Source organism: Myodes glareolus, chromosome 22 (genome assembly GCF_982192425.1).
Source record: "Myodes glareolus chromosome 22, mMyoGla1.1, whole genome shotgun sequence".
NCBI classification, from domain to species: Eukaryota; Metazoa; Chordata; class Mammalia; order Rodentia; family Cricetidae; genus Myodes; species Myodes glareolus.
This window is the reverse complement of record NC_142047.1, coordinates 12,754,123-12,779,356: the sequence shown is the minus strand read 5'-3', so window position 1 is coordinate 12,779,356 and position 25,234 is coordinate 12,754,123. Positions and strand designations below refer to the sequence as shown.

Genomic DNA, 25,234 nt, shown 5'->3' with positions numbered 1-25,234 from the left:
TCTGCTTACTGCAGAACAGGGTCATCACGAGATGGTAGATAGGCAGTGCTGGCTGAGCGAGGGGAGGGCACCGAGCCTTCCACACACAGCAGCATCATGCTATCCCTCTACAGACATCAGCATCAAGCCTTCCAGAGGCTGGGTTTCCATTCTCCAGGCCACACAGCACTGGGTGTGTCAAAGCAGGGCCCACACACTCACCTGAGGGACGTTCTGACAGTCTCCTTCCTTCCAGGACCACCCCAGTGTTTTCTTTGGGTAGAAGGGTCTCAGGGCACAGATAAAGCAAAGGTATCCGGGGGGGGGGGGGGAGTTGGTATTGGGGTTATTTTCTGTGGGTGCTTAACCCTTTTCAGAGGGTCCAAGTGACTTGCTGGTATAGCCCCTATAGATGGGGAAGCTGTGAACACAGAACCTTTTCAGCTCCTGTGGGCCACTCAGAAGGACCCTTCTTCCTGCCGCCTGTTTGGGGGATTGCAACTTGAGCCTGATCCAGGAGCCAGACATGTGGCAGAGCCTTACAGGCCTGGTTCCTCTGCTGGGAGCAGTGACAGAGGAGGGGCCTGACCCAGGTCTGGGTTCCAGACTGCGCGGTTGAGCGCGGCTAGCTGGGAATCTGGAGAGAGATGGCAAGCAAAACCATAGAAGCTACAGTGTGCAGCACAGAGCCCTGTGATTTGCAGCAAAAGCCACCAAACAGGAGGAGGCAGGAGGAGCAAGCCCAGCCCCTGGGATGCATCTCCGCACTGGCAGAAGGATTCTGGCTCAGCTGCTTCCCCAGAAGTACCATGAGTCTAAAAACTGGAAACCTGAGCTGCTTTTGGTTCTCAAAACCAGTGGAGCAAAGCATAGTGGGTCTCACCTGTAACTCCAACATTTGGAAGGCTGAGGCAGGAGGACTGCTGTGAATTCAAGGACAGCCTGGACTACAGGATAAAGAGTGTACAAAAGCAAACCACCAAATGTGCTTCCTCTCTCCTCTCACAGCAACAGTACTGGGTGCATCCCTCAGCACAGAACAGTGGAGGCAGCCTCCTTCTCTAGGGTGGAAGAGGGGTAGGGCAGCAGGTACTCGGTGGGGGTGGGGCTCTCTCGAGCAGGACAGAGGGGCATGCTGACACCCAGACTAGGTGCTCATCCTGGCGGGCTCTTGGCACAAGTCTTTGGGACCTTCCTAAACATCAAGCTGGACGCCTGCTCTCCAAACTGCCAGGCTCTGCTAAGGACGGTGAGGTGCTTCACTCTGCATAGACACGTGATCTCACGGGACACATTAACATGAAACTGCTTCAGCATCAGGGCGCACTTCGAGAATACTGAGCCTCCTGACACCTGAGGAAGGTTTCCTTGACAATGTTTCTTCCCCATGGCAGAAAATGGTGCTAATTTTCTATGTGGGTGGATCCCACATAGCTCCCAGCACAACGGGCAACATCTCTGAGGAAGACTGGCGGGTGAGGTCTAAGCCAACTGTCTGCTTTGGACGGTTCCATCTGGTCAGGATTCCAGGTCTGGGCAAGTTGACCAGGATGGCATGTGCTGAAGGCCCTAGGGAAGGGGCGCAGAGTGAAGCAGGCAAGCTAAGCCTCCCCTACACCTGACAGAAGTGGGTCCCATCTCTGGAACACGGTCACCAAAGTTCCTCCAGTCAAGAAGGCACCGTCCTCCAGTTCACTTGAACAGACATTTATTGAGCACCTACCAAGTGCAAGGCACTGTTAGGTGCCACAAGAGATACAGAGTGACCATATGGTCCCTGCCCACGAGGAGCTCACAGTCTAGAGGGAGGCGACACAGTACACAGTTGGCTGCAGCTACACCTGCCAGAGTGGCAGGAGCCAGAAGCGAGACGCCAAGTGCTGTGGGGGTCACAGAATACCACTGAGCTGCTTCTGTTCAGGGCACAAAGACGATTCAGGACTGGGCCTTTGAGGAGGAAGGCTGTAGGGCAAAGGGCCATTTCTAGAAGAGAAATAAGCACGGACAGGGCCCCTGGGAACCCAGATCTGGGTGGCGGAGTGAGCATCGTGGCAGGGATAGACAGTGGATAGTCAAGTACGGCCATGGGGCAACAGCCATGGGCACTCGGCTCACAGGACGGGAACTCATGCTGTGGTGGCAGCTGTAGATCACTGAAGAGAAGGAGGAGGGAGGACACAATGGTCTCTTAGATGAACCTGAATGAGCTCCTGGAGTCTGGGAGAGGGGAGTTGTAAAGTGGCCTAGTGTTGAGGGACCCATGAGAGAACAGTGTCACGGGGGACTGTGGGAAGTGGGGGGCAGGAGGAAGCCAAAGGCCAAGAAGGATACAGGGAGCTTTCCGGGAATAGGTGAGAAGATGACAGAACTGAGGCCGAGCTTCTGAGGTTCTGGGAGTCACGATCCCATAGGCTTAGTGACAGGATTAGTGCCACCACCATGGACGGTGACATTAGGAAAGAGTGGTGACCTCCTACAGTCAGTGCAGCTTCTCAAAGTGCAGTTCCAGGCCAACAACTGGGAGCTAGTCAGGGTGTGTGGCACGGTAAAGCTTTCAGGTTTTCCTCTACCACAGAGCCCACACCTCAGGGTGTGCGTGATAACCTGCATTTTAGCACGGGCTGCCCTTTTCACTGGTGTCCTAGGGTGGCCCAGTTTTAGAACCACCTGTGGAGAAACTGCATTAAGAATTGGCCTTCAAGGAGAAGAAAGGAATGCAGAGCATCTAGAAGGAAAATGGAAGAAATATATAAAGCCAATGGCCTCACTGTCTGTAGCTATTACATTAACAATGAAATGGCAACCAGTGATTTCCCAGGCTACTCCCATGTGGAGGGCAGGAGCCAAGTTTGCAAACTGGGGAGTGAAAAGGTGGGAAGGTAGAGTAAAGCATCAGCAACAAAATGCAGGGCATTTTCACCCCAGGGATCAAGGGTAACAAAAAGGGGGTAATGCCAGTGAACAGTGCAACTAATGGACCCAGCTGAGATGGCTCAGAATGCTGAGGATGGGGCAGCGGGCACAGGGTCTGCAGCCATTGCCCCTACCAGGGGGAGGGACTTGGTACTTGGCAGTGGCAAACAGGGGTGGAGTCTTCTTTTTTGCTTTACACATTCACAAGCCTGCGTAAACACAACTCCATCCTGTCTCACAGCAAACCCCAGTAACACAGCTGATCCTGCCAACCATGGTGCCACCACATTGGACCAGGACAGCGACTGCAACGCATGCACGCACACATGCACGCATGCGCACAGCAGCTGGAAGTCCATCAGCTACATTACTTATCCTTTCAACCTCTGTAAACATCAGATACCTTGACCAATGATCAAAATGACCACCTCACCCAAATGTCAGGATACGCAGGAGGCAGAGGCACTCCACATAGGGAGGAATGCCAAGACACTCCAAAGTTCACCGTGGAGGCACTGAGGGATGGAGGCTGAGCATCTACAAGCACCTAACAGCAACAGAGCTTGGGATGAGGCAGAGAAGCAGGTCGTGAGCTTCCTTCAGTGGCTGGATAACTGGGATTTAAATGCTACACCTAAAGGTGATGAATTTCACAGAGAGTTTAGAATTACAGTTCACATTATAATCTACACAGTCATTAATGCCTCTCGATTTCCTCCAACTTTTCTTCCCTCCTATATGGGGAAGGGGACACAGGCAGATATCTCAGAAACAATACTAAGAACAGAGAGGCCACACAACAAAGTCAATCTGCCTGTACAGTCCGGGAAAGCTCATGCTCCTTCCTCCCTGCAAGCATCAGGATGTGGCGACTGTGCTCCACAGAGCACCCTGACTCTCCTGGTTCCCGGGAATGCTGGACTGGGACTGAGCAGACCGGGAGGTCCTGGGGATGGCTCCACCTTGGCACCTTTACTGTGCTCAGAAGCTGGGGCACAAGGCTGTAGTGAGGCTACTCCTGGACCTTGCAAAGTCTGTTTTCTACTGTCACTGCCTGCAGGTCTCAAAAGCCCAAGTGACAGATGACAAATGATTCCCCAGCAGGTTACATCATCAATGAATTCAGGAGAATATGACTGAAGTACAACCGTGGCCACCTAGAAAGCTGTATCATCTCCTCAGGGATGCAAGGATCAAATGAAACCAAGATATATGCATGGTGACAGCATCCTGGGATCTACATAGTCCCTGCACCACAGAGAACCAACCAGCACCACATCCTCAGTTACTAACTGTGGGACCAGGAGAAAGACACAATCCACAGAGCAGTGGAATTGACCGTGAGGGCTGGGATACAGCACGGATGGAAAACACAGAGCCCTTAAAAGGTGTAGGTGAGAGTCAAGATGCTAAGAATGACCAGGAAATGTTTCACAGACACAGAATTCGAGCTACATTGAGAAGAGACAATACTGAGATAACTGGTTCTGAAAGACTCAGGAAGAGCGGCTAAGAGACCTCTAAAAGACAGAAGAGGCAAACAGCAGGGCTTTGAGACCCCTTCTGAAACTGCTAATGCTATTTATTGGCTTGGGTCATCCTTGAGAATAGAAAACTTTTTGGCAAAGCTGTACAAACTCCACATGGGGTTCTTCCCCATACTTGTGGGCTGTGGACTCATGCTGGCCACAGAAGGGAGTTCTTCAGCAGACTCTCCAACCCTACCTCACTCACCTTCTGAGGTGACAGCAGCTGTGGAATCAGATCAGGAACATGACAGCCTCAGCTGGGGAGGGCATTAGGGAGCTGCGCCAATCAGGGAGTACGCTGGGAATCAGTTCCCTTCTCTGTCCAGCGGAGAGGAAGAAGGATGGGGCTGAATGAACTGAGACTTGTCACCCTGCTCTTCTGAGTCTGACTTTGTCTTGTCACTGACTACAGCCAGGCACCAAGTGCCATCTAGTGGCTCCACTTCTCCACTCTCACGGGTGGCCTGCTGAGAAGACCCAGAAGAGTGGAGCAGGCCAGCTGCAAGGAGGAAGGCAGGGGAGCACACACCACGTGAGTGGACAGAAGAGATCACCTCAAGAAAATATACTTTAAGAGGGCTTGCCTTCCTTAAGGAAGCAATTCCTTTTTTTTTTTTAATTTTTTAATTTTATTTAGAAAGGCTAACCATATTCATTTGTCAATTTTTCTTCAGCTTTAAGGAAAATAGTTTAAAAACCATAAAGTTGTAAATACACTCAAGAGTAACTGCTATTAAACAGTTCTGAACAGGCAGAAAATGTACTTTCCTTTTACAGAAAATGTTCAATCTGTGATAGCAGCATAATTTATATATAGAAAAAAGCTGGCTTTGAAAATCCAGATTTTTGTATACATAAAACACATCCCTTCCTTTTCCTACTGAGAGCAGCACTGTGCACTCTGGAAAGCTTCTCCCCACTACGGAACTCCACAGTTGGCAGCTCCCTCTGGTCCCCATCAGCAGTGGGCTCTCAGCCCAGCCTTCAGTCCAATACCAGGGCAGAAAGGGCATTCAGGTCTTTCATGTATGGATGATCTACCAGGATCTGGTCGATCTTCAGTTTTTGCTCAGAGTCAGGGAAGATCTTCAGCAGGGCCGCCCTCAGCTCGCTGGTCTCTGCGGAAGATCTCTGTGCTGGTACGAGAAGGTTCTGCTGTATACTGGGAACGGTGGCCAGGGGTGTGAAGTGGGGCTGCTGAGGAAGCCAAGGGCCTGAAGAGACCCCCTGGTTCCGGGATGGAGGCTGGTGGCTGGTGTTGGCTACTTGGGTGTTGGGGCTCCGGAAGCCAGGATCAAACGTGCCCACATTTGGCAGGGCATTGAGTAGCGGCTGCATGTCTCTGCGGATGAAGTGACCATGGTGAGAGCGGCAGTGAGAAACCCGGGAAAGCGCGTACGTAACACAGAGGATCTAGATGCTAGCTAGTTCCATGTTTTCTGAAGGCCAGAGAGCCAAGGGGATGTGAAATCAGCCCCACAGAGTGGCTCACAGGGCACCCGGCACCATTTCCAGACCAATGAGGGAACAAACACCTCTGGGATGGACAGCCCCTCCCAGCCTGCTGTCTGAGAGCAGGCCATGGTTGTTGTTTCTGCAAAGTCCCTGCTCATCTGGAGGGTTTTATTCTAGGCAGTGTAGGCAGACTGGGGAGAGGAAACCCTCTGGGCAGGGGCAACTCCAAGAGGCTCCTGGAATCCCTGTCTCCAGTGAGGTCTGGGTGGGGCAAGTGTGCTCTGAATGCGTGTGCACATGGTGTTGTCTAAAAACTCCCACCAATTTCAGCTGTAGCTGAGAACTGGGGCTAACCATGCCATCAACGTCAGAAGCTTGACAGCCTGCAAAAGCTCCATTAACATTAGCGGCATCCCCTCATGAAGGAGTGACAGCTGGTGGCCACCAGGCACTTTGAAGATGACACTAGGTGAGAGGGAAAAGGACCAGCAGGGCTGACCCTGTCACCAGGCTACTGAAGGAGTGGAACAGGTAGCAAAGAAGTCACCTCTAGTTTGACCTGGGCCTCAGCTCAGCATGGGGCCCACACAACACACAGCCTCAAACATAGGCCTTGAGGCCTAAAACACCATGAGGATTTCCCATAGAAGAGGTGGGGTTGAGGGGTTGGACTGGGAAAGCATACAGCAGGCTGCCATGTCCTTGGACCGAGTCAAGGCCTTAACAGTGTGATAAAACCCAAAGGCTCCCAGAGAAATGATAACAAGGCCAGGACTCTCCAAGTGTGTCGGTCTCCACTGAAGAAGATCCCCGGGTGAAAATCAACCCACTGCAGTGCACCACCAAGTTCAAACTGATGATCTCAAAGGCTCAGGCTACAAATGACCAACTAGCAGCCTTGAAAGACGAGACAGAGTCTAAGTTCTCTGTTTATTGACCTAGACCAACCCCATGCAAAAACCTGACAGGAGATCCATAAAAACATAGCTCACTTTCGTTTTAAAACAAAGAAGGTCTGCCACTAGGTTAGCATGAAGGAGGCTGTGGTTAACAAGGTCACCTGGGAATTCTTAGCATAGAAATAACCTCTACTTCCCAGTGGCAGACAATAAAGCGAGCAGGTTTTCCCGTGCAGAGATGGTAAACAGTAGCTGTGGGCCCTCACCCTACTCCCCACAGCGGTTCCGAGCAGGACACAAGTTCACGGCAGCACCGGACACTCAAAAGAAACGACTGCAGAAAGTGCATGGGAAAGCATCCCACACAGAGATCCCGGGGAGCAGTGACCTGCAAGTTAGCACCACCTTGAAAACCTGCTTCTGCTGAGCCCCTCATGAATGTCTCTGTGCTCTTAGACTAAAATGAAAAGGAACCCCACACAGGGCAGGCCTAGACCCTGGCACATGAGGCAGTGGCAGAGGATCAGAGTTTGAGCTTAGCCTGCTGACTCAGAGGAAACAGTTCTAAGGCTGCCAGGCAGGCAAAACAACACTGAAAAAGACCACACAGAAGATCAGCCTTGGGCTGCTTCCTTGACTGGCTTCTATACCGGTCACACATCGCTAACCCTAGAAGACATTCAAGTGCCATTCTAGTTTTCAAGGACAGCATTTGTTGCAAAGCACAACATTTGGTTAAAATATAAAAGCTTTCACATACAAGGAAATACACAGACATACCTAAGAAAGCCCTCCTTGCGAAGAAATTCTTCTAGCCGAGGTCCGTTTCTTCCCAGGGGGTCATCGGGAACCATGAATATGTCCCCCACGAACGTGTACTGAAGCAGCCTACAACACAGAAAGTCACAGTGCTGACCATCAGTCCCCTTCACTGCTGAGGAAATGCAACATTTCCCACCTGGGGACATCAGTGAACATTCCCAGTGCTATCTGCCTGGAGGGGAAGAAGCCCCACATGCAAGAGAAAGCGTCCTAACTTCTGTTGTGGACACAGTCATGCGAGAAGCTCCTCTCAGCTGCCCAAAAGTCTCATCCAGATGCCAGTCAGGTATTCTATTTTCTACCAGACGAAAAAACACAATTAAAGACCTTTTGCTTGGAACTCAGCAGGTGTGCCACAAAGTAAAACCAGAAAAAAAAAAAGTTCAAACACAAACCTCTGATTTAAAAGAGAAAACATCATACTTGGCAGAAAAAGCCAGGGTAGATCCGGCATTACTCATCCAGGACAGGGACCTGAGCCTGCTCAGCAGGAAAGTCTTGTCAGGAACACGGAACACCGTGGGGTTTAGAAATAAAGAACTAACTGGACAAGGTGATACATGCTTTTAATCCCCGCACTCGAGAGGCAGGAGACATGGAGCCTGTGACAGCTATATAGTAAGATACTCTCTCGAATAAATGAATAAATAAAATTAAATTAAACTTACAAAATCCTAGCATTTATGTCTGTGATGTACATTTTGGTATCCAAGTTGCTTCTGTGAGGTCTAAAAGCAGTGGGTTGGTTGAGCCTCCTTGTGTGCAGACTTGTGTCTAGCGCACACCAGTGTCTGAGAAGTTCAGCAACTCATCAACTGTGCCCACCAGGTCACACTTTCCTCCACCCATTACCAAGACCTTCTGAACAACACAGAGCTCAAAATGTCTCAAGTAACTGACTTTCATCCAAGAGTCTGCAGCCAAAGTTTCTCTTTCTTCTAAAAATTTAAAGTTACATTGTTTCCTTATTTGTGTGCCCACAACTTTGATTCTCTCTTTTCTGTGTGGTTCTGGAGACTTCCAAGTCCTCAGGCTTGGCACATCTCACCAGCCCAAGCTTTCAGAAACCCTGTTAGGATGTAGCAAGCTGTAAGTCTGAGACAAAGGTTGAATGAAATCTGAGAGACACGTGTGTCTAAATGTGTTGCTTACCCACACTGCCCTGCACATTCCCTATATGCTTCAGATCTACAGCAGATCTGCCTTATCCCTGAGCCACAGTACAGCAATCTCCCTTCTTGTGGGAAGCAGCTGCTCGAGTGTCAAGTCTTCTGTGGGCTCATGGAAGCCAGCATTCACCGCTGGTCAGCAGTTCACGACTGAACACGTTCACAGTGGCAGCAACAAGAAAAGCTGCACGCTAAACTCATGGAAAACACCAGCCATCAAAACTAGACTTGCCCGTGCCCGCAGTTAGGTGCCCCCTCCCTCGGCATATTGCTTTTGGGCTACGTTCCTGCTGGAGTCACAGTACCCAGAGCTGACACTTCAGACGGCACGAGGTCCCGACTTACAGGTGCTCCGAGGAGGCCCCCCTTCACCCTCTCCTGGGTCTACCATCTGGCAAGCAGCACAGACAAAATGCAAACAAGAAGCAAACACCAAACTCCTGATCAAAGCAAAGTAAGAAAAGGTTACCTTTTTGTAATAATTTCTCTCTAGGACACCAACTCAGTCACGAACTCTCTGAAGTTATCATTTGTTACAATTATACCCCCAGTTTTGTCCGCTAAGTGTAGCAGGAACCTATGGGTACAAGAGAGTTCAACATGAGCAGACAGCATGCCTCACTGAGAGAAGCTGGGCTATAGTGAAAGAAGAAAACAGCCGCTTTAAACAAGGTCGGATACAGAGATGTTAGGTCCCGTCCACTGAAGACGGATAAAACGATAAGCATCTCTGGAATGATCAGTGGGATTATAAAGCACCTTTTTTTCATGCAGTCCAGTTCTACAAAAAAATGATTTCAACTGATTCTTACATTTTTTAGAACAGACCCACCAATAAACTGTGGTGACAATGCATGAAGACGTGAGCCGAGGACAAGCTAAAGGTAAGAGGCCTACGAGATACTTCAGCTGAGTTTACTTCAGTGTTAGCTGACAGTCAGCTCTGCAATTTTCTAAAGAACAATCACAAATTTCTGCTTTGCTTTAAGAAGACAACATCATTTTGGCATAAATATAGATAGATTCGCTCAATTACAAAAGAACACGTGGTGACAAAGTGCCTTTTGTGATCTTAAAAAAGTTGTGGTGCTGGGATCAAACTAAGGGCCTGACAGGCGAGGCAAGCAAAAGTGAGGGCACAGTAAAGAAACCAAGATGGCTGCTCCGTGGCTGGATGGCTGGGGGAAGTTTTTACAGTGTGGATAGGAGAGAGAGAACAGCCAGATGCATCTGGAAGAGTCCAGAGCAGAGAGGGAAAGCAGACTGGCTGTGGATCCTTCTCAAATATGTTTGGGGGGCAGGGGTCAGTGGAGACATGACAATAAAGAGAAGTTGGAAAGAATGAATATCGAGAGGGGCTTCGTTTGCCATTCCAAAGAGCGTGTTCTCCAGTTTGGAAGCATAGTGCAGGGGAGGGGGAATAGTGAGATTAGCAGGGGCTTGGATAGTCATAACACATACAAGTTACTAGGGATGGAGGAGCCTGGAGGTTAGTTTGGGGCTTGCTATGTAACCACAGGCACAGCCAAAGGAAGCGGCCCTTTCTGCTAGGCAGGAATGCTGCACGCGGGAGCCTTCATCTCTGACAGCACTCCTTCTACAGTCCAGCTTAAGCAGACTATATGACCATGACTGCCATTTTGGGGTCACCCTTGGGAGAACTGGGAATCCCTTTGGATTCTTAAAACTAAACTCGTAGCCCTATATGTGAGAGGGTCTTAACTCTCCTAGGTTGGCCTTGAACTAAAGATGACCCTGACCTTTTGGTGCTGGGACTCCGGGTAAGTTCCAGCACACAGGGTCTCATATACACACAGTGATGAAAAAGATTAAGAATAAGGAATAAAGAATTTTTTCGTTGCTGAAGATAACCCCTGTCTAAACCCTCTTAAAACATCGTGAGTAGCCAGGCACAGCAGTGCACATCTTTAATCCCAGCACTCGGGAGGCAGAGGCTGGCAGCTATCTGTGAGCTTGAGCACAGCCTGGTCTACATAGTGAGTTCCAGGACCAGTCAGGGCCACTGGTGAAAACTATCTAAAATACAAACAAAACAGAACAAAAGCTGTGAAAGGAATGGACGTGTTATTTCTTGAGCACGAACAAAGACAGTGAAACAAAAGCCCAGTCACTGGACTCTGAGGTGCAGAGGCCGCTCTTCTTCACAGTGGCAGTGACTCCTAGGCGGGACTAAAAACAACTTAACAGTTTCCTAACTCTTAGGAACTTGGGGAAGATGGATTTGTTTTTATTTTCACCACCCTCACTCCCCAACAGGAACTCACAAATTCCGGGCCAGCTTAGAATTCACTATGTAACTGAGCATGACTTCAAATCCCTGATCCTCCTGCTTCGACCTCTAAAATTCTGGGATTACAGGTTGGAGCCACCACACTTGGCTAAGGTCTTTGTTAATAAACATTTCAGTTCACTTCTAAAGGGCACGACGGCCAATGGTGCTCTGTGCTGTCAATAAAAGCAGATAGTGAGGCTTCCCACCAGGACACACAACTATGCTCTCTGAAACCCAGAGCAATAGAAACCCAGAGGAAGCTTCATCTGCATGCCTGTTCCTGGGTTCGAATCCCTTGGCTGTGAGAAAAAGCGGTGGATGTAGAGGCCTGAAGGCTTTTCCTGTGCCTACTGGCCGACTTGCTTTTCCACCCGAGCACTTCGGGGTTCCTGAGCCTGTGACCATGCGGACAAGAACTGCCCTTCCAGGACAGATTCCCAGGAAAGCTCCCAACCCGTGTGCTGCCCTCCCTCAGCTCTTCTCACACCGCTCTTTGACAGCACCTTGAATGCACCCCATCTAAGCCCATCTCTTTCCTATCGGTGAGGGAATGTCTGTAGAGCTCCTACATCACCTCTTTCCTATCCCACCACACAGCAGTGTGGGTAACACGTGAAGCACCGCCTTCAGTGGAAGGGGTGGGAATGCACAGAACAAAGCAGAGAAGGGGCAGACAGCCCAAAGGCAACAGACACCACGCTTGTCACTACCACGACAACACCAGAATAGAGTTGCGAAAACTACATATCACCGGGGAAGCTGGGAATCCAAAATCCTCCTTTTGGGAGGTGGGGATCTCACCAGGTGACCCTGGCTGGCCTGAAATGCAGAGATTCACTCAGATCTGTGATTTACATAGTGAGTTCTAGGGCAGGGCGGCATGGTGAAACTGTCTCAGGGAGGAAATAAAAGGAATAAAAAGGAAAACCAACTACATATATCTGCCTTTTCTCACTTCAGACATACTTTACTAAATTAAACAAAATCAAACTTAAAACAATGGTGTCTTCTGTGTCATTCCTAACCTCATAGAGTGTATAAGCTTAGTAGTGACTTTGATCACGAGTTTTAAAACTGAGCAAGCAGGTCCCTTCAGAGCGCACACCAGCCTGGTGGCAGGCAGCTGGCTCCTCACCACCCCACTCCCACCAGGGAAGGAAACAGCCCTTCATACCTGTCATCATGAGAAGCGATTCGTTCTCCAAAGACCATCCGGGCAGGAGTTAAAGATAATATTCCAAGCTCCTGGAGCTGGGTTAAGAAGTGCTGTTCTGTTTGTGGAAGAAGTTGATGTGTTCAGTAAAGGCCATCTTTCCCAGAAGTGTAAACAAATGGACACAAACCCAAATACTTCACTTGGGGACTTGCAGAAAACCTCCTTTTCCTATTGACTCAATTTTACTAACTACCAGATCAAGTAGAAAAACAAAATAAATCAAGTAAGACTCATACTCAGACAAACCCTGCATAGGAACTGACTGGGTAGTTTTTAAACAAACAAACAAACAAACAAACAAACAATATTAATTTCCTCTTGAGACTAAACCATAAGCCTGTAATTAATTCACGCTGTCCTCAAGAACTCTTCCAAAGGTATACATGACAAGTAGAATACAGAAAGAGTCCCCTAAAGGTGGAAATGGGGAGGGGAAGAGCCCTCTGGAGGCAGAGGCAGCAGCAGGGATAAACCGCTTTGCTCTAGTCAAGAAAGGCTGGCACTCCAGTCTGAATGTAGCCTCCTCTCCCAATTAGTCTCAGTTGTCTGCACAAGCCTGACTGTCCCAGGTACACTAGGGACAAGATGGAGGGCTGATGCTCTTCTGTGGGAAAGAAAGCAGTCACAGGCAAGAGAAGCTGAGACCTAAGATTCCTGGGTTTGCATTTCCTACCAAAGTAGCTGCCAGTGACCTGAGCTGACCTGCCCACACGGGGGTTCCCTAGCTCGCAGCTGCCCAGTGGGCATGCACTAAGACTCTGCTAGGCAATGAGTGAATCTGCTCGCTCCTCTAGGACCTTCTGTTCTGACATCTCCCAGATAAAGGAAGCTGGGAACACTCCGGAGTGGAGTGGACTGGCGTCAGTACTTCACTTCCTGTTTCTGAACTGGACAAATGTCCCCCTCCCCCGTGTGCTATCTCTCCTTTCTAGGAGCCCTCGTGTGCTCTGCCTGCCACAGCCTTTCCCCCTGTTTGTCTATGATGACCCAGGACAGAAACAACCTTACGTTTCTCTGGAGTATTTTACAACATAGTAAGTCCAAACTTCCTATGTGGAGCCTGTAGGTTATGCACAAAGTACTACATGGCAAACAGAAGTGATTCCTAAGAAGCCATCAGACTATTGGAAAGACGTTATCTGAGGACAGAAAACTGGCTAAGTAACTATTTTAAAGAAAAATTACTTAAATATTCCGAATCGCAACCTAGTAGGGACACTTAACTTCTAACAGCAATGCTAGCCTTCCACCCTTCCTAACCACTCCCTTTTATACTACAACACTCCTCAATTGAGAGGCATGTCTATCCCAGGTCAGCCACAAAAATTCTACCGTGTAGCCAAGGGCGGCTCTGGTCCTCTACTCCTTCCTGAGTGCATTACAGGTGTGTACCATCAAACCAAGTTTTCAACTGATATTTTACCAGACAGAACCAATTTAGAATTTCGTCATTCAATCTGCTGCCCACGTGTGTGATTCTATTCTAAGTACCCTGTGCTGCAGTTTGAAGCCAGTTCATTGAATACCTAACCAGAAATATGGAAAAGTCGCTGGGCCTCACCTGTGACATTAGGATCGCGCCTTGTTCTCCACTGTGGGACAAACACAGTGATGTTTCTGTTGCCAAGCTTCCAAAAATATTCAACTGCAATTGCTATCCCACGGCAACTGAAGAACTTTTTCAGACCATGGCTGGAAGAAAGCAAGAACGATTTCATTAGGTTAAGGCATATGGAAAGCCCACGTTTAGCACAGAGAACAATCATACAACAGAAACAGTCAGACACGCTTTTACTTTTCCAATGTGCTGTGCACTTTGCTGTGCTGCAGAGCCAAGTCAGACCTGCTGACTGAGTCCTTCCTGCATCTCAGAGTCTTGGGTCTTTTCCTTGTACTTGACGAACTGGGTACGCTGTTTTGCTGGAGGGCGGCAGGCTTGCTGTAATGTCTGTTTATTATCACAGGGGTTTCCAGTATAGTCTACTTGGAAAACCACTACTGTTTCTAACGTCTGTCTAACCAATGGACTCTAAAATCCTTATCTTCTTTTTGTGAGATGTGGTCTCTGTAAGTCAATGAACTGACTTAAAGCATGTGATCCTCCTGACTCAGCCCCCTGAATTCTGACACACTGGCGTACACTGCACATCTAGCCTACTGTGACTCTGGAGTCAAGTCCTGGTGGGGCTGTGCTGCTGTGTGGGGTGCTGCCTGTTTCCTGTGTTAGGGATGAGACCCAGGTCCTCACACGAGCTAGGCTAGCACTCTACCGCTGTGCTTCACTGCCAGCGTATGTCTAAGAACTTGTGAATTTTATCACAGAATTTGTGGCTCAGTAGCTGTGCTATGTGCCTGCCTATGGCTGAGGACAGGGATTAAAGATGTGACCCTGCTGTACTACCACAGCGCCCAATGTCACCGCTACCTCTGGAGGGTGGGTGGGTGCACCACACACTTTCCAGGGAACTGAAAAGGCCTGAGTTTATAACTTAAAAAGAACAATTTGAAAACAAGATTCAAAGGAAACTAACTAGAACCATGGGACCATACTGAATGAATCAGAAAGCAGGAATAAGGAAAACATGTAAGAAACGGGCCAGAACCTCAATCTGCAAAGGTCACCATGGTCACTGTCTCACCACTCGATTCCGCCACAGCAATGTGACAACAGCCACACACAGCTGTAGATGGCAAATATGGCTGAGTTCCTACTCACATGAGACAGAAATGGGGCCGTACTTAGCCCAGTGTGTGACTTCTTGCTCAGAAGGTACACAAAAAATGTAGCTCCTAAGTCTGGCAGTACATTTCAAAGTACAAAACCAGAACTGGATGGAGAGACGGCTCATACTTAAGAGCACTTGCTGCTCTTGCAAACGGGCATGGGTTTGATTCTTAGCACCCACATGGCAGCTCAAACCATCCATAATTCTAGGGGATCAGAACCCCTTTTCTGACCAGGCATGTATATGGCACACAGCACACACACACACACACACACACACACACACAGAGAGAGACACAGGCAAAACACTCAGACACATTTAAAAAAAATCAGCTGGCTATACGGCTCCACAGGCAAAAGTGCCACACATGGACCATGGTGTGTGTACTCCCCCAATACAAACACACATAAACAAGTAAGTAAGCAAACATGATTTTAAAAAAAACCAAATACATATTTTTGTTTCAGGCAGTCAAATAGAGGTGGGGGAGAGATGTCGTTCCCACACACATCCTCTGCTAGGACTCGCTTCCAGGTCCCCTCCACATTTGACAGATCAGAGAGAGCAGGTCATGGTAAACTTCCCATAAAACACATGCCAACCAGCTCTTGCTCTTGGATGGTCTTGTTACCCATCCTGGTTGCTAAGTGTCCTTGTGTTTCTTCCCTACCAGCCCCTCTGAGGGTTCAGTCTAGTCTCCTGTGAAGTCAGCCCATCCTGTCTCTCAGCTCCTACCTTCTACTTTGCAGTGTATCAGAGTTGCCTGTTGAGAGTGGGTGTGCTGGGGTAGAATCATTGCCCACACCTGGCCAAGGCCCTTCCAATATCCCATAGTATGATGCCAACCCTCTTTGCATTCCTGACCCTTGAGTGCAGGAAGGCTTGGATACACACAGCTAAGCTGTCAGGAGGTTGCAAAGAGTAGCCCACAAGTTCCCTTTGCTAGAGGATAAAGCCATTGCTTTTTCAGAGACCAATAAAGAGGAAACTATCAGCTGGCCAGTGGTGGCACATGCTTTAATCCAGCACTCAAGAGGCAGAGGCAGAGGCAGAGGCAGAGGCAGGCCTAGGTCTCTGTGAGTTGTTCGAGGGTTTCTCTGTGGAGCTTTTGAGCCTGTCCTGGAACTCACTCTGTATACCAGGCTGGCCTTTGAACTCACAGAGATCCCCTGCCAGTTCGAACATGAAGATCCCAAATCAAGAGCACACACACGCGCACACAGGATCCAGTGAACCTGCTTGCCCTCCTCTCCTTAAATCTTCTGCTGACCACACAGCAGGAATGGATGGGGACAGAGCTCCACTTGCGGTCAATGAAGAAAAGGAAGCCAAAGCAGATGGCAGGAATTCTGCTACCCTGGGTATCTAAGTTTAAAGCAACAGTAGAACAAATAGTTTGCTGTCAGAAGCACCAAGGCTGCACCAGTTCTCAGTGCTCTCTACAGAAGATCACAGCATTTTCACTCTGAAGACTCCACAGTTAAGCAGTGCTTCAAGGTTCTAGATATAGAGATTCATCTAGAAAAGAAAACTACAGAAAAAGGAAATGAGGGCTGGGGTGTGACCAATATAGCATATGTGTGTGATCTGAGTTGAAGTCTTAGCCCCAGGAAGGGGAAAAAAAAGAACCAAACTGCTGTTATAATGTTAGACAGTGCAGTGAGAGCTCTTCTTCTAAGCCCGATGAAGTGTGTTAATCCTTGCTGCCTCTGGTCTCTGCAATAGAGACAGAGTGCTGGACAGGGAAGTGCCAACTAGTGGCCTACCCTGACCTAGAGGACATACATTCACAGTGCACAGACTAATACCTTCTATTTTAGGGACTCCAAATAGACCCCAGCCTCACATGCAGGAAAACACTGAGCCTGGAGGGTAGGAGTGTCAGCTCTTCAGGGAGATCTGAACTCCTGCTCCAGGCCTCTGGAGACAAGTTAAATTACCCGGCTATTTTTCACATTCTAGCAGTCAGTCCACACGTTTCAAACAGAGGAGAGCTGGGTGACAACAGCTAGCTAGCAGTGGCTGTCAGGCCAGACAGGGGAGTGCAGGGAAATACTGTGGGAAGCCCTTTCTGCATTAACCAGAAAAGCACAATTTCCTTCTATCTTCCACCTCATAAAATAGCCGTGGAACCTGCTACAGAGAGACGAGCAAGCACAGTGGACACATGTACAGTTCTGACAAGACAACGGGCAAACCCCATCGACACACAGTCACCAAAGGAGACTAGTCAGGTGCTCTCATGCTGGAGTTTCAGCCGCTACTGTGATGTCGGGCCAGAGACTGCAAACATTTCCACTGACTCATCACCTGACTCACAGTGATGACGGGAAACGACTGAAAACACATCCTCAGCAGCAGAAGGCAGGTGCTTCAGACCTGTTTGTGGTATCTATGAGCGTCAACCTCATGCTGAACCAAATAAACAGCAATCCAGGATGGGGGGTGGTGGTAGTGCTGCTTCAGGGTAGTTCACATCAATAGACCCAATTCCTGCAGGCCTTGGATTTCCTTCTAAATTCCTGCAAGCTGTGCCAAATGGGACAGGATTATTCAGCAGCTCTAATGTGTCCAGTAAGAAAAAGGTCTGAGCAGTCCAACCTCAACTCCTGTGGGAGCCGCAGACAGTCCTGGTGCTGAGGAGAAAGACATGGCCCCACAAGTCTAGGTGTGACCCTGGACAAGGCTCATGTCACTTCATGCCACGCAAGCTGTACCTAATTCTTGCTCCAAGAAACGAGTATGAAGATTGCAATAAATAATAATAATAATAATGATAATAACATGCCAGGCTAAGAGTGAAACTCAAGCAGAGCATTTGCCTAGTGTGTCTAAGAACCAAAGTTCAATTCTTACTGCCAAAAAACTTAGGAAATCCATGGTCTCAGTTAAAACGCAGTCTACACTGGTGACACGGAAGGCAAGCAGGCCATGAAGTCACAAGTGGTGACAAGAAGCCAGTAAGAAAGTCCTAGACTTCTCCTCAGCAGCTCTCTCTTCCGGGAAGCCCGCCATGTCCAGAGCCTGAGGCTGAGGGGTTGAGAGAACAGTCTACCTGCACTCACTCCCTGTGGAAGCAGATGGGCTGTGCCAGAGCCAGCATCAACACCTTTGGGACTTTCTGAGGGAAGTCCTCCGGGCACTCAGTCCCCGGCATCATGCAGCACAGAGGCATCTGATCTGAAGATGTCCCAACTCAGAGTCAAGTCCTACCCATACTGGCACTTTCTTCTCTCAGAAAAAGGGTTAACTTTGATTACTAACTGTGGTGGTTTGACTATAAATGACCCTCAGGGGTCTATAGGGAGGAGCACCACTTAGGAGGTGTGGCCAGGAAGTAGGTGCGGCCTTGTTGGAGGAGGTGTGTGACTAGGGGGATGGGCTTTGAGGGATCAGAAGTTGCAGCTAGTTTCTCGGCCTGCTTCCTGTAGATCAAGATGTACAACTCTCAGCTCCTCTAGCATGTCTGCCTGCACGTCAGGATGATAATGGACTGAACCTCTGAAATGTAAGCCAGCCCCAATGAAATGTTTTCCTTCAGAAGAGTCACTGTGATCAGAATGTCTCTCCACAGCAACAGAAACCCTAAGACACTCACATTCCAGGTGAACCTACATCTAACTAAGTGCGGCTGCGTCTTAGGGTAACATCCCTTTTCAAAGTGTTGCTCTTAAGCCCAAACATCAGTAAATTCAAAAGAAAGTTAAATCCTCTAGAAAGAATCAGTGTTCGAAGCTAGTGAGGAGCTGGAGAGCTGGCTCAGCGGCTGCAGCACCAGCTGCTCTTCCAGAAGTTGCAGTTCAGCTTCCAGCCCATGGCCAAGCAATTCATGGCCACCTGCAACCCCAGTGCCAGGGATCCAACAGCCTCTTCTGACCTCCACGGCACCAGCATGCATGTGCACAACCTCCCTGTACCCCTACCCATATACATTAATAAAACGAATGCCTAAAGTAATGAGGATCATAAGTCAGCAGTTAAGAGTACCTGCTGTTCTTAACTGAGTTCAGGTCCTAGCACCCATGTCAGGTGGTTCACAGCTGTCATTCCATGTAGTATACATACACAGACACAAACACAATCAATAAATAAACAATTAAAATATATAGTAATAAAAGCTTGCATGCTCATTTTAAGCGATAACACTATTTTTCAAAAGCAACAGTACTATATCCAAGAATGTTGGGAAATATGTAGTAGTGTTTTGGGTTGTCATGTGTCTGGGAAGCACACTATGGGCAAAGGAGAAGGGATCATATCTGTAACACACGCTGGCATGGTCAAACAGTACTGTACATTCTAATAGTGAGCGATACTAGTTACTACTCTAAAAAGTTGATGGATCAGCTGGCAAAGTGTGTGTTAAACAAGCATGAGGACTTGAGTTCAGATCCCCAGCACCCATGTAAAAAGTGATGTAAAAAGTGAAGGTGGGGGTGGGCACACACTTGTAATCCTAGTACTGCTCTAGAGAAATAGACAGGAGGAATCTCGGAGGTCCCCAGCAGCCAATCGAGCCGAACTGGAGGCAGCGTCAGGGAAAGAATAACTCAAAGACAACAACAAAACCGAAACAAAAAACCAAGGTGGAAAGCCATCGAGGACGATGCCCAATATTAACCTCTGCTCTCCATACGCGCACACACATACTCATGAACATATAGCATGCACACACAAATATCGCTAACATGCTCAGCCTTAGCTCATCTGTGTTCTGACTGCTTCAACATCACTCTGAGAAATCTTTGCACATATAGAAAGGTTTTTGCAAAAGAATTAGTATTCCTCAAAATCACGACATAAACTCTGTGTCCCCACTCAGCTTAAGAACTAACAAGGAGGACCTGGAGTCGGTCTTGTCCTACAGGTACCCAAACGGCTCTTACAGTTTTACTTAGATCAATCTATGCAGCTGTGGGGCATTTGCTGGGTTTCCCCCAACAGAGCTGCCAGAACCCAAAGTGATCATAAGAGGCAGCACTGTTGGAAATGAGGACACAGGTGCAATAGTTTTACTCCTGCCTTGACATTTCTCAACTTCTGATCCCCCAGCCTTGACCTTCCCAGGGCTGGGATTCAGGAAGAGGCCACCAAGTCCAGTTTAAGGGATAAAACCCAGGGCTTCATGAATGCTAGGCGAGCATTCTACCAACAGAGCTACACGTAGCCCCAGTGCAAATGGCCAAACTTCTAATATCTAAAATGGTGGCACTTTTTTTTTAAATTTTGACAGCAAAATGTAAACAAATAATTTAAAAAAGAAAAAGAAAACCAAAACAATGCTCATGCTCGCAAAATCCACACTGACAGGCACAGTAGCACACACCTTTAAAGCCTAGCACTGGGAAGGCACAGGGAGGAGGATCTTCCTGACTTGGGGGCCTGCCTGGGTTGACATAGCAGACCAGCAAGGGCTACATAGTAAGACTTTGCCTCAAAACAAACATGGCAGGTGTGGAGGCCCATGCCTACAATCCCGGCACTCAGGAAACAGATTGGATCTTTTGTGAGTTTAGGGCAGCCTGGTCAGTCATCACAGCAAGTAGCAGACTAGGCCTACATGGCGAGACCTTGTTCCAAAACAAAAGACACACACCAAAAGCTGTCAGGGCAGACTTCAAAGGTGGGTTGGAGGATGGCAAGCAAGCTGAAGATACCAGAGAAGACCAAACGGCCTGGCTTCCAGTCCTGCAGCTTACTGCTGTCAGCAGCCATGGTTCTGTGCTACCCTATGGCTGTGGACTTTCCATGAGCAAGCCAGGCACAGTGGCTGCTGGAGGCACCTCACCAAACACACCAAGTTCATGTGGGAGGTGTGTGGCTTTGCTCCCTACCAGCAGGGAGCTCTGGAGCTGCTCAGTGGAGCCAAGGACAAGCAGGTCCCAGAATTCATCAAGAAAAGGACAGACGAACATACAGCCACACCAAAAGAAAGGGAGGGAGAGGAACTGAGCAAGAGTCCTCGCCACCATGAGGAAGGCGACTGCCAAGATATAAAGTCCCATCTTCCTCTGAGTAGGAAATACTTTCAGAAAGCATGGCGTGTATCTTAGACACACCCTGGAGTATTTCCGGATGACACATGCACCTGAGATCTCCTTTGAAGTACACAAGGGCTAGGGAGGGAACTCAGCAGTAGGGCATTGGCCTAAAGCTCAGAAGAGCCTGGCCTCCACCCCCAGCACCACAGGGACAATAAACAGAATAAAATAAAGAAAAATAAAATCCCATAAAAGTGGGTTTAAAGCTGTAGGGTAAGAGTGCAGATGGAACAAGAGTGGTCATGAACTAGTAATTGTTGGGGCTAAGAAAACCCACGGAGAATTGCCATACTTTCTTGTTATATTTCTTTGTAAATTTTAATTTAAAAAAACCTAGCAAAATAAATAACTCATTAAGTAAAGCTGACTCCAGTTCCCACATCAATAGAGGGAGGCTCACAACTGCCTGCAACACTGGCTCCAGAGGATCCAATGCATTTGTCTGGCCTCTTCCAAGGGGCACCTGCAAACATATGGAATGCGTTCACACAAATGCACAGCATATACACTTAAAAGAAAGAAGAAAGACAAGATATACAGTGGCTGAAAAGACAGCTCAGCAGTTAAGAGCATTTGCTACATTGCAGAGGACTTGGGTTCAGTTCCCAGCACCCTCACTGTGGCTCACAGCTGTAACTATAGTTCCGGGGATCCAGTTTCCTCTTCTGGCCTCCTTGGACAGCAGACATGCATGTGGTGGGCATATAAACATGCAGACAAAACTCTCATACACATAAAATAAACATATATGCCAATAATTTATTTTTCATGCCTATAACATAAGCACTAGGAGGATCCTGAGTCAGAAAGTCGCCTCCCCAGCATCTCCAGATGAGAAGCCTACAGGGAGACAGCACAGGGCTGGAGCATGCGCCCACCTCACATAAGGACCCTGTCCAAACGTGAGGACCAGAAAGAAAAAGCCAAAGGCATTCCTAAACCTTCAGGACATGAGTTGACCTTTCCGAATTCCTAGAAAGTGGTCATCCAGGCACTCAACAGAGAATATTATTCTCAGAATTTAACATCCGTAGGAGCTGGGAGTGATGGCTCAGCAGTTAAGAAAGGCTTGAATTCAGTTTCTAGCACCCATGTCAGGTGGCTCAAACTCACCTAGAACTCCAGCTCTAGAGGATCTGACACGCTTCTCTGGCCCCCACGGGTACTGTTTCCATGTTTACAAATTAACTTTCAGACACACACATACACTGAATTAAAAATAAAAATAAACCAGGTGCTGGTGGTGGCTATCGTCTTAAATCCCAGTACTCAGGAGGTAGTGGAAGGTGGTTCTCTGTGAGTTCAAGGCCAACCTGGTCTACACAGCTAGATCTAGAACACCCAAGGATACACAGAGAAACCCTTTCTTTGAAAATCCAACACACGGGCGCGCACGCACGCACACACACACACACACACACACACACTCACTTTAAACTAATTAATTTTTAAAAAAGATTTTCTCGGGGAAGGTGAGGCAAGAAGTACTACAAATTAGTAGCTAGCCTGGGCTGTAAGAGAATGTCTCACAAACAAAAGACAGCAGCAGGCAGCAGCTCCATTCTTGTACTGGGATTCTAACACAGGTTTCAAAGTCTAGTTCATCTACAGTTGCACCAGATGTGCTAGAGTGACATGTAACGTGAAAATATAGTCTTTAGCTTCCCCTACCCACAGCAACAGGGTCAAGCAAGAGCTTAGAACTCCAGAAAATCAAATGCAAAACCCTTCCAACCAGCCAGGTAGTGGTTACACACACCTTTAACCCCAGCACTCAGGAGGCAGAGGCAGGCAGATCTCTGTGCATTCGAGAACAGCCTGGTCTACAGAGTAAGTTCACAGAGAAACACTGTCTCGAAAAACAAAAAAGAAAAAATCCAAAAAACGACACAACAACAAAAACTCTTCCCAAGCAGCTGGTCCTTCCCTGGCTTCCAAAGGCTCCAGATCCACTAGAACAGAATGCAGTCCTGAACGCGCACGTGCGCACAGGCACACACACACTCGCACACAGCTCTCAGATGCTGCTGAGAGAACTAGGTAAGAACAGAGTAGACTTACGTAATTGTAGCATTACTCCCATCTATAATAATATGCTTCAAATCAGCTTCCCTGGTTCATTTTTTAATTCCAGCTTGTACGGTGCTTTCAGGTTATCTCGAAATTTCTGAACCCCAGTGACTGAGGAATCCATAAGCTCAGAGGTTCCAGCCAATCGTGCATCAGTAGCTGAAGGTAACAGCTGGGGCAGCGGTGGAGGGGAATAGTTTGGCTTAGGCTGAGGAGAGCTACAGCAGCCAGAACGTTTCTCACAGGCAGCCTTCGCGTTTTGAGGAGCCGAGGATTCTGCTTGCTGTTGAAAGCCATTTTCAGGGACAGCTAGGCTTCTCTGGTGGCGCCTGTAGCTCCCCTCGAAATGAAGCTGACTTCCTTAGGACTGGAAGAGGCAACAGAGAGAGAGAGGCCATGGGTCTCAAGGTCTACATTACAACTGTAGTTCAGGATTGAGCCCCACATTTCGTTGTTTCTGTCCTACTGGCCCCACCTGCACTGCTATTCTGAGCGGCATCTGGACACACAGTGCAAGGTGCAAACTCTCTGTCTCCTTGGAGTCTCCTTTTCACTAAGTTGCATCTGGGAGCTTGGAGCAAGGACCCAACTATCCCGCAAAGGAAGTTGGGGGAGCAAGGCTCAGGCTTAAAGGCTGGAGCTGCCCGGGCGGGTGTCCGCGTGCTGGCTCCTGGCGAGGTAAACAAGGGAGGAGGCTGCCTCCTTCCCCTTGCTGGCTCCTGGCGAGGTAAACAAGGAAGGAGGCTGCCTTCTTTCCCCTCACGATGAAGGCGCAGGTCAGCGGAAAGTCGCCCGCCCGTCCGCCGCTGGCCCACTTGGCCGTTCACGCCTGGGCCCGCCCGGGGCGGCCGAGACAAAAGCTCAGCCCCGCCCCGAGGGCTCACCCGGTCCACCCCGGGCCGCGGCCGGCTCCTCCCTCCAGGCCGCCCGCTTACCTGTGGACGGAGAGCGCGCAGGCCCCGTCTAACGCGCCCGGTCCCCAGCTGCGTCCCCCGCCACCGTCGCGACCACGGGCCGCGCCTCCACTTCTTGAAGCGCAGACACCGACTGGACACCGGGGGCCGCCGACCACGAGAGCGCGCTCGCCGACCACGAGAGCGCGCCCGCCGAGCGGGAACGGACGCGAGCGGAGAAGCCCTGGGCGGGGTTTCCCACGGCCGCGCATGCGCACTGGTGGCTGGGGCGGGCACACATACCTGACTTTCGGAGTCGGGACGTTTCGGTTACCGGAGATGCGCCACCAGTGTCCTTGCGAGGCGACCGTGCGGTTTCCCGACTTTCTGTGGGGCCGCCTAGGTTTCCGCCTCGACACTCTGCGGGCCCGTGGCCTGTAGTGGCCTCCAGGACCCCACTCCTGGAGGAGGAGGGCCACGCCCCCGGAGGCTAGTTGAAAGCTGGCTAGTTAGAAGCAAGCATGGCTTTTCCTCTATATCCCCACTCTTCTAGGAAGCTCCTCGTTGGGGGCTGTCCATGTGCTGCTTTAAATTTAAAACAGAAAAAGGAGCCAGGCACTCGGGAAGCAGAAACAGGATCTTCACAAGTTTGGGGCCAGGTTGGTCTGTGTAGAAATTTGAAGGACTTCACGGTGGACCCTGAATCTAAAATTATTAAAAGAAAACCTCTTCTTCAGGGCTAGAGATGTATTCACGAGGAATGCTTGCCTAGGATGAGATCCCCAAATTGCAGGTGAAGGGGTGGGAGCCTTTCCATTTGATTCTGGTGTGGGCTGTGTGTGTAGGAGTCAGAGGGACATCTTGTGGGTTCTGGGGGTGCAACGCCAGTGGTGAGCCTTGGCGGCAGAGCCTCAGCTGAGCCATCTCCACAGTCCCCGTTACAGTTTTTTGATGGGTGCCTGGGTCTGACTAGGTTCCTGAGTGGATTTCCAGGGAAGAACTCTAGAAATGGAATGCTGTGTGAAAACAAAGTACTTTTTCTGTGGGACAAAAAAGACTCCTCCCCCTGAACCATCAGCACAAACACCGCCCCAGCCACCACCCGAACTTGTGCTCAAAGGCAGAATTTCCAGCTTCCCTCAGCATCTTTGTAGTCTGCTGCCTTGGTACTTGTGTTCTTGAGCTGATAGTTTTCTCACCGTGCCCTTCCTCTGGAACCACTGGCACAT

The 25,234-nt window shown here is 49.1% G+C and overlaps 1 protein-coding gene across 1 annotated transcript; it reads right to left on the bottom strand.

The window, feature by feature from the left end:
* Positions 1-1,670: 1,670 nt before the first annotated feature.
* LOC148118428 (NEDD4-binding protein 1-like) lies at positions 1,671-25,234 on the bottom strand. The gene is made up of 6 exons (XM_087900634.1): positions 25,205-25,234; positions 24,048-24,466; positions 13,837-13,967; positions 12,234-12,330; positions 7,556-7,663; positions 1,671-5,763 (listed from the first exon to the last, which is right to left on the bottom strand). Exons 1-6 carry the CDS (start codon positions 25,232-25,234, stop codon positions 5,406-5,408), a joined length of 1,143 nt encoding a protein of 380 aa, XP_087756760.1. The 3' UTR covers positions 1,671-5,405.

Excerpts from the sequence above, each read along its gene's own strand:
- LOC148118428 (XM_087900634.1), bottom strand. The coding sequence starts at position 25,234 with ATGTGCCAGTGGTTCCAGAGGAAGGGCACG. Across the intron at positions 24,467-25,204 it reads GGTTCCAGAGGAAGGGCACG|GAGTGGGGTCCTGGAGGCCA; the intron begins GTGAGAAAACTA and ends CTCCTCCTCCAG. Across the intron at positions 7,664-12,233 it reads ATCGCTTCTCATGATGACAG|GCTGCTTCAGTACACGTTCG; the intron begins GTATGAAGGGCT and ends TCTGTGTTGTAG.